General features: G+C 32.6%; 1 protein-coding gene across 1 annotated transcript in view; it reads right to left on the reverse strand.

The window, feature by feature from the left end:
* LOC134701017 (X-ray repair cross-complementing protein 5-like) overlaps positions 1-10,148 on the reverse strand; it is a 76,331-nt gene extending 66,183 nt beyond the window's left edge. The window contains exons 1-4 of the mRNA XM_063562164.1: positions 10,039-10,148; positions 8,821-8,934; positions 2,519-2,702; positions 1,565-1,613 (exon numbers count right to left, since the gene is read on the reverse strand). Of these exons, the coding sequence (XP_063418234.1) occupies positions 1,565-1,613; positions 2,519-2,702; positions 8,821-8,934; positions 10,039-10,053 (362 nt within the window). The 5' untranslated portion in view covers positions 10,054-10,148. The remainder of the gene's footprint in view (positions 1-1,564; positions 1,614-2,518; positions 2,703-8,820; positions 8,935-10,038) is intronic.
* Positions 10,149-10,235: the final 87 nt, after the last annotated feature.

Consider the following 10,235-nt stretch of genomic DNA (forward strand, 5'->3'; position numbering starts at 1 on the left):
ATTCTGGACAAAGATAGATAACTCTAATTAAAAAAAATATTGCTATTCAATTGGATATTTCTTGCCATTGTACAATACTGTGCAATTGAAAAGACTTGCTATTGCACTATACTTAATATAACAATTTTAGATCCTGATTTGGACCAACTTGAAAACTGGGTCCATAATCAAAAATCTAAGTACATGTTTGGATTCAGCATATCAAAGAACCCCAAGATTTCAATTTTTGTTTAAATCAAACTAAGTTTAATTTTGGACCCTTTGGACTTTAATGTAGACCAATTTGAAAACAGGACCAAAAATGAAGAATCTACATACACAGTTAGATTTGGCATATCAAAGAACCCCATTTATTCAATTTTTCATGAAATCAAACAAAGTTTAATTTTGGACCCCGATTTGGACCAACTTGAAAATTGGGCCAATAATCAAGAATCTAAGTACATTTTTAGATTAAGCATATCAAAAAACCCAACCGATTCATTTTTTGTCAAAATCAAACTAAGTTTAATTTTGGACCCTTTGGACCTTAATGTAGACCAATTTGAAAACGGGACCAAAAGTTAAGAATTTACATACACAGTTTGATTCGGCATATCAAAGAACCCCAATTATTCAATTTTGATGAAATCAAACAAAGTTTAATTTTGGACCCTTTGGGCCCCTTATTCCTAAACTGTTGGGACCAAACTCCCAAAATCAATACCAACCTTCCTCTTATGGTCATAAACCTTGTGTTTAAATTTCATAGATTTCTATTTACTTATACTAACGTTATGGTGCGAAACCAAGAAAAATGCTTATTTGGGTCCCTTTTTGGCCCCTAATTCCTAAACTGTTGGGACCTAAACTGCCAAAAACAATACCAACCTTCCTTTTGTGGTCATAAACATTGTGTTTAAATTTCATTGATTTCTATTAACTTAAACTAAAGTTATTGTGCGAAAACCAAGAATAATGCTTATTTGGGCCTTTTTTTTGCCCCTAATTCCTAAACTGTTGAAACCAAAACTCCCAAAATCAATCCCAACCTTTCTTTTGTGGTCATAAACCTTGTGTTAAAATTTCATAGATTTCTATTCACTTTTACTAAAGTTAGAGTGCGAAAACTAAAAGTATTTGGACGACGACGACGACGACGCCAACGTGATAGCAATATACGACGAAAAATTTTTCAAATTTTGCGGTCGTATAAAAACCAGTCCAATGGCCGTTCTTTACTTTTAAAATTGTGTAATATACATGTTATAGATACTCATGAATCTTCAGGTTGTGTTGACAAATTTGATAAGGCATAAAAGAGATTCATGCAATCTTTTTTTCTTTGCTGTTTTCTTATTTTTTGTGTTATTTGTGGACTTTTGAAATTCAGTAAAACTAATAGACCTGAATTCTGTGTCTTGATAACTTTCTTCAAGTTTACTCACAAGCATACTGGCCCAGAACTGTTGAAATCTGTATTTAATATGCAAAATGTTCTACTACACAGCATGCAGTCCAATAGAACCTGTACAAATTTATACGGATGTGGCTGCATAAAGTTTATCTTTTTTTAATTACTTACTGTGTTGAACTGACAAGATGGTCCAATGCCACAATTAAGGCATCCACAACTAAAGCAAGTTAAGGAAGAGTTTAATTCATTTATGAAATGATGTTTGTTGGGTAAAAAGGATAAAAAATGTAGAAAAAGTTTAAGACTAACTTCAGTGCTCAACATTCTTCTCTCATACATTTCATCATGTATGCTGACGACCAAAAATTGATGAAATAAAAATTGACAAAATTTTATCAAAATAGTATATTTCATAGAATTTTTAAAGAAAGAAAACCAAGAGCACTAAATTTTTAAAAGCAATTAATTTAAAAACAAAGTTAAAATTGAACATAAAAAAAGTGGTATGTTGCTCAGCTATAGATATTTTTTACCAATGATTTGAAGAAAATTTAAGATTAGTAAATGGAGATAACTCAAATAGTCCACATTTTGTATAATAGAAGAAAAATTGCATGCCTGTTTTAAAATTAGGCCATAAAAAATAATAGGTTTGTTTGCCCAAACCCTACCTACCCAGAAAAAAGCTGCCTCATCCAATTCTTTTATTGTCCTGATTTGAAGAAGTTTTTTTTATTCAGATAGATACAAAGACTAATAAACATCTGATACTTCAATTTCTCTTTTTTTTTTTAAAGAAAGAAAATGCCTACCTACCTACTTACTGTCTCAACCTTTGGGTAGAGTTTGGGAAAACCAAAATATTTTTAATTATGGCCTTACCTAAAAGAAGTAATATTTTAACAACTATTTCAAAGTTGTATATTTCATCCAAATAACCATAAAATTCCAGCAAGGAAGGACTGGTTATTCTTTTCAAGTGATGTGTTAAAATAATGATGACAGATTCAACTTTTCAAATCTAATGAAAAATTGAGAAGAAATGAAATGCTTCAATTCATAGCACACAATCCCTAAATAACAAAACCCAAAGCATTTAGCACATGATCTGAACAAGGATACAGTCAGCCGAGACATCTGTAGACTGTATGTTATTCTGTACAGTCTCCAACAATTCAAAGCTGGCCACATCCATCGGCTGGGCAATGGTTATATTCTCATAACATTCTCCGTCAGCCAATGGATTATCTGTATCTGGAGTCCCAAATAATATCAATGCTACCTCATCCTTAGACTCGGAAAACATCTAAAATATTCAAAATCAAATATGACTCATTTTAGAAAATATAAAATATCACTAACTTATTATTTATTATTATTCATGAGATAACACTTTCTGTTGATTTTGTTTGTACATGTATATGGACCATAATTTGCTATTGGGCTCCGTTTCCTATTACTATAGAAAAGTGATAAAATGTGAATTACTGTAAGAAAAGTTGCAACTACATCTAAAGATGCCATTATTTTTATCAACATACAAGTGTATGCTACTCTTCCCTAGAAAAAAAATTAAAATATACGAATTTCAAAGATTCTACAACCGTATTTTTGTGTCGTTTCTTGCCTTACTTTTTGCTTCCGAAGAGCATAACGCTGACTGATTTATAGATAATCATCACCTGCAAATTCGTAACTATTGCTTTCAAATAACAAAGAACATCGACCAATAAGAATAGTGAGAAGAAAATGCCGAGAACTATAAGTATTTATGTAGCAGATGTAAGAACAGTGGCGTGACTTTTGTGTCCGATTTCTTAACGCAATTTTTAGATGATGTAATCTGCTTTGTTGTAATAGAATTCTTAAAAACAATATGCAAATATGAACTCTCGCGAGACAATCAAACAGGTAAATCAGAGATGATTTACATTCTTGTTTTGATCTTTGTAATAATTAAGTAAGAAAATTACGTTGTCGTTAGTATGCGTTACATTTCACACGAAACAGAAGTCCAGTTATTTATTAAAATTGTTTTTGTCCTTAAGTTCTAACCATTTCCGGTCATACGTGAAACATGTGACTAACATGTGATAACGCCATAACGGCCGGATGTACGAAATACTAGGTCTAAACATTGTTTTTGTTTCCAACGGGATGTTAGCAAATATAATCTGTAGACTTGTTTCGTCTTGTTTAAAAGAGGAAAATACAATTGTCAAAGAGATTGCGCCGGTGGTCTGTTATTTTTCCTATGTGCATAATGTTACATACGATCCTGTGTGAAAATAAAAGCCCAATGACTTGACAAAATCGATTTCATATTTGACACACGTTGGAACACACTTCGTTTCCCGATAATGATGTGAAGATTCCTTGGAAAAATCAATCGAAATTACGTCTCTTATCATGGTGCCGATGTTCGTTGGATTGATTTTGCTTCAGCAGTAAATATTACTGGATAATTTTTAGGTGAATAAATATAATTTAATAACAAATACATGTTAATATACCGTTACACTTAGAATGTACAAAGTTGGAATCTTTGTCACAGTTTTTAATTAATATTTTTTATTCATGTTCTGCAAACACTTATCAGAAACGCAATAAACTTGTCAAAGGAGAAGTAAACTTTTACCATGCATGACTTGAAAGGAAGTACTTTATTGATTTTAGCCCACTAAAGTAGGTTAAGGTAAGGTTTGCATGAAACCTGGATTTTTTTCTTAGTGATATTATATCAATATAATACATCAGTTTGTTCAGGGAGGATTACCCAATCATTTAATGAAAAAAAATCGAACATCGCCCGTCCCGTTTTTTCAGGTGAAAAGCTCAAAATTCCGATATTTTACGATTTTTAGGGAAAATTGTATTTGAATTCTTCTGAAATAATAATGTATGCGAGTGACTATTAAAAAATAAAACTAAATAAAACATGCATAAATAATTGTGATCCGTTCATTTATAATAAATTTTAATTAAAAATATCATTAAAAATTCGTAAAAACAAGATTTTTGTATTTTTGGGTTCAAAAAATCCCATTGCCATGGCAACAAAAAGTCAAAAATAACCCTTTTCCGGGTCCACCGTTTTTGTAAAAAACTATCAACGTAAGGAATTATCTATTTGCATTAAAATGAGCTAATAAAATTGGTATGTCCCCGAACTCGTTTTTACGGAAATGGCCGTTATATGTGTATATCTGGTCATTTCGGTAAAACACAAAAACAATTTTTTTTATGATCTGCAAAGAACAAAGTCATCTTTAATAGCATCTTTGTATAAAGAATCATTTTGTCTTGTAACATAATCAATGAGAGAAAACAGTGATTAACTTAGGGATGACATCAAAAGATCAATGTAGAATAAAAAACTTATTTCAAATAGTTTGGGGGTGTGGGGTAAAAGTTGCTGCAAGTTTTGTTAATTTGACATCGATTTTACATAAATCCATATCGGTTAATCAATTTTCCCAAATTAAGTTATGAGGGGGAGGGGAAGGGTCAGTGAACTAACTATGTGAATTTAGTTTTGTTTTAAGCTACATTAAACTTTTGATGTGGTCTTTTAACTTTTATGCCCACAACTATCAGTCGGAAGGGAAGGTGTTTAACTTTCGTCATACTTGTGTATTAATACATGTACAAGACTCTGATTTTGAAGGAAACACTTCTATGCTTTCTGTGCTTCCGTTAGTTTTCTCGTTTGCAATTGTTTTACATTGTCTTATCGGGGCCTTTTATAGTTGACTATGCGGTACGGGCTTTGCTCATTGTTGAAGGCCGTACGGTTACCTATAGTTGTTAATGTGTCATTGGCAATCATACCACATCTTTTTTTCTTATATTCAAACTGTAATATTTTAAATCTTAGAAAAGCATTCAAATTGCCATCAACAAATGTTATTCTAATATGATCAACTATTTATAACGAAGCAGGGGAAAGCCTTGCAGGAGAAAGATAAATTACTGGTATGATTTGTCCAATAACTACACATGATGTTTAGATTTGGGGTCTTTGACCAAACAAACAATCTACATGCTCCTATACATGATGAAAGACGAAACAGACGATGGCCTCGGAATACAAATGACCAGCCGTATATGTATTGTTGATACTTAAATAAAACATGCAGTTATATAGACCTGTAATATGAAAATCGTCCACATTTCAATAAATTAAAATCTTTTCATTGAAGTTCGCAGGAGTAACGGGGCTTTAGTTGAGGAATCCCCATCGTCATTTGGCGATTTGATGTTCGCGAATGCAGTTTTAAGGGAGACAGTAAAACGGAAATTTGCGACTGTCAAATCAAAATTGATTGTGGCTACTCTTCAACCACATTTATGTTATTCCTATTATTATGCATTACAAAAAGAAAAAATAAATGATGGAAGCTTGGAATAAATGGATAATGTGTCCATGGTACACTGATGATGCCCCCTCTTACATAATCACGAAACATTATAAAGCATTCGGTATAAATTTTATAACATTTGGTAAGAGCAAACTAAAGTTGGAGAACAGTACGAAAAATTCAGAAAACGACCTCATAAAATAACTCAGAGCGTCGTCACTACTTTATTATGATCTCTAATATACGGAAAAAGACTAAAAACCTAACAATTTACTGGATGTTATAGTAAGTCCGTGCATGTGTAGAGACACATATAACCATCTTGGTTTTTAGATAAATTGATTCAAAGTTGACTGATATGCATAGAAGTTTTTTTTATTAGAGGTTGTAAAATGTCCAGTGGCAAATACTTCAGGCATGTTTAGGACGACACAATACAATAGTTGTGTCTTAATGCATCCATAAAATAATACTATTAGAACACTCCGTCAGTTGTAAAAGTGATTGATAAAAATAAAATACATTTCGAATGATGTAAATCTGTGGGTTGTGTGCATATTTGCGGAAAAGTTCAACATTCTATCATTCGTAAAAATTATGCAATAAAAATATCGGAGATTATATATATATGAATCATCTAGAAGTAAAACACAAGGCGCATTCTCTAAATTTTTAAACTAAATTGACTAAAAGTATCACAAACATGTGCCGTTTTTCATTCAAGCCTTCGTTTCTATAATTTATATTTATACTGTAAAAAAACATCGGAAACGGCGTGCATCAGACTTACAATTTCAATAAAAATAAAGCTTATCAGTCAGTGAAAAGGCTACCGGGGTTCTTGACGCAGAATATACAAAACTTCTACCTTGTGAAAGAACAAGACGGGGACAAGCCATAAAACACCGATATTAGACCGATTTCTATTGAAACCAGCTTCCCATACATAAGTTTTTTTTTAAAGTTTTATGGCGAGAGACAAGAGAAAGGGGACGGGAGAATGGAGAAAGGTATCCTCTGTCCGACCATTCATAAATCTAGAACTGTAAAAGTGACGACATCAAAATTCAAATCTATTCTGTGGTTTTGTGGCAAAAAGCATTGTGCATAAGTTTTATATCAGTTGGTTGAGGAAGACTAAAGTTAGAGTATGGAAACCAATTTTGTAAAAACGGACGTCACTATGATACGTACATTCGGATCAACGTACAAACAGACAAGAATGTTACTTAATGCCCCCTTTCTACGGCGGGGGCATAAAAATGTGCATTTATGAAATAAAGTAAAATTCGGCGAAACTTCGTGAATTGTTTTTGCACAAAGACATTATGGCTAAACGTGATGTCATATAAATGAAAACTATCAAAACGACGGTCATAACGTTACTCGCACGATTCAAATTTTGATAGAATTACATCAAAATGACGATTTTGAGGTAGGTGTTGTTTTATTTTCGATAATATTGTAGTTATCGAACATTGGTTAATCAAAGCAGCTCAAAATGGCGGGTCCCTCCTTTTTTCAATTATTTGAATTCGAGTTATCTCCCTGTGTACGCAAACCTTACCTTAAAATGTGGAAACCATGTAGATGGTGTACAGGTCACAAGTATCACATTGTGCCTATTTTAAAGATTTTAATTCCAAGTTAAAAGTTTTTTTCTTTACTGGATTTAAAGAATGTTACATTGCCAATGATTTGGAATAAATTGTATATAACTGGAATATCAAAACCAAATATAAATACATTTTTTTGGCTTAAACATCAAGATACAACGATTATGGTATCCTGTATCAATGAAGAAAATATGGAAAATTCTGAATAAATTGTACTAATTGGCAAAATTTCTTTAAAAATTACCAATTGGAGGGCAGCAAGCCAACAACCGATTGTCCAATTCATCTGAAAATTTCAGGGCAGATAGATATTGACCTGATAAACATTTTTATCCCATGTCAAATTTCCTCAAAATGCTTTGGTTTTTGAGTTATAAGCCAAAAACTGCATTTTACCCCTATGTTCTATTTTTAGCCGTGGTGGCCATCTTGGTTGGTTGACCGGGTCACGCCACACATTTTTTAAACTAGATACCCAAAAGATGATTGTGGCCAAGTTTAGAATAATTTGGCTCAGTAGTTTCAGAGGAGAAGATTTTTGTAAAAGATTACTTAGATTTATGAATAATGGTTAAAAATAAAGGGCAATAACTCCTAAAGGGGTCAACTGACCATTTCGGTCATTTGACTTATTTGTAAATCTAACTTTGCTGAACATTATTACTGTTTACAGTTTATCTCTATCTATAATAATATTCAAGATAATAACCAAAAACAGCAAAATTTCCTCAAAATTACCAATTCAGGGGCAGCAACCCAACAACAGGTTAACCGATTCATCTGAAAATTTCAGGGCAGATAGATCTTGACCTGATAAACATTTATACCCCATGTCAGATTTCCTCTAAATGCTTTGATTTTTGAGTTATAAGCCAAAAACTGCATTTTACCCCTATGTTCTATTTTTAGCCGTGGCGGCCATCTTGGTTGGATGACCGGGTCACGCCACACATTTTTTAAACTAGATACCCCAATGATGATTGTGGCCAAGTTTGGTTTGATTTGGCCCAGTAGTTTCAGAGGAGAAGATTTTTGTAAAAGCTAACGCCGGACGACGACGGACGATGGACGCCAGACGCCGGACGCCAAGTGATGAGAAAAGCTCACTTGGCCCTTTGGGCCAGGTGAGCTAAAAAAGGATACAAAAAGAAACCAAAGGCCGTATACCAAATTAAGCTCCATATATAAATTAACCACACATTTAAATGTTTAATAAAGTACAAATTTGCAATAGGAATGTATGCAGACTTTGGCAAAACCATAAAATTAAATATCCATGAAAATTGTATCATCCCTTATCCAAAAAATAGGTATCCTGGTTGCGCAATACTAAATGAATACCCAGTATACATGTGCTCTGATCTTGCTTTTGCTCACTACAAAATATTCTTCAATATGTAATTTTCTATTTGAATATGCTTTGTGTTTTTATAAATCTTCAGTATACCTTTCTCTGCAGAATCCTTGTGATGGCATCAATAGCGGTCTGTAAAAATGTCTCCTCTCCGGGTGGGGCATTATTCATGGAGGGTCCAACATCTAAAACTATAGCAATGGCTTCCTACAACACAAACTATAATTTTTATTGTTAAAATTTAAACAAAATAAATTTTAAAACCCGTTAGCATACTATGGTAATGTAAGCTGTACAGCTTAACTCAACTGATCTGAGTTAAAACTGAAAGTAGGCAGTGTATTTTTTATTTTAAATAGCAGTGTCTGCGCGTACCCACATGCAGGTATGTATAGTAAAATTGACATTCATGGGCTACGCGTACCCACATCCGTTTTTTTTTAAATGCCATAGGATCAGGAATATATACAGAATTTGTCGCAATTAGTGAATAAATTGATTAAAACTATACTCAAAGTTTTATAAATATTTAAAAATAGGTAAGTGAACAGTTTTTATTTCAGTTAATAAATATTCTTAAAATTGAAAAGAGTGATATACATTATTTTCGTAATTGATCTATTTCCAGTATTATGTAATATTTATCATCATGAACATGGATGATTTTACAGTACTCACTGATCATTTGTTTCTTTAACATGTACCTAAACTAAACACGTTTTGCAATTACTTTTTTTTGTTTGTTGGATTTCAACTTTGTGTTGTATTATTTTCCCTTTGTCCACGGGCAACCTAGACAAAAATAATTACTTTTCTGTTTGTTAAAATTTACTGTTCAGGCATGGCATTTCCACACACCTGACACAGGTTCCCGTAAAATTTTGACGTCATAAAACAAAATATCTGACACCACAATGCAAAAGATCGTCAAAAGTTCAAGCGGCCAGGTCAGCCGGGATTTAGCGATAACGTGCCTGATTTGAACTGATACCGACTCATAAATTTTACTTGCTTACTCATCGAAACTTTTTCAATCCATGTGAATGTCAACTATCTATATGTTATAGAAGCTCAAGCATATGAATAGTCGACCATCCCATGGATAAATAAAAAGTACCTGTGAGTGTGACTGTGTGTTTACTTTTCCAAAATAAACTTGAATTTATAAGTTGTAAACTATGCATGGTTATTGCAATATTTGTTTTTCATGTTTTATGTTGGTTGATAAGAATATTTAGCATTATTTCAATGAGTGACAAATTCTTATAACTTTAACAAAAGAGAAGATTGCATTTATATTATGTTGACAACCTTATTTGCCGCCATGATCAAAATGTGCACTTCCGGTAGGGGTGTTTAGAACCCTAGTTGGGGACCCGTTCCTGATCGTTCCTATTTATCTGGCATAGCTTGTGGCTGTTTATCAATTTGACCAATTATAATTATAGTTTATGCACTCTGTTTCAAATATGTGAAGACATATACTCGACATAATTTTTTTTCATTCA

The sequence above is a fragment of the Mytilus trossulus genome, unplaced genomic scaffold, assembly GCF_036588685.1.
Source record: "Mytilus trossulus isolate FHL-02 unplaced genomic scaffold, PNRI_Mtr1.1.1.hap1 h1tg000210l__unscaffolded, whole genome shotgun sequence".
Taxonomy (NCBI): Eukaryota; Metazoa; Mollusca; class Bivalvia; order Mytilida; family Mytilidae; genus Mytilus; species Mytilus trossulus.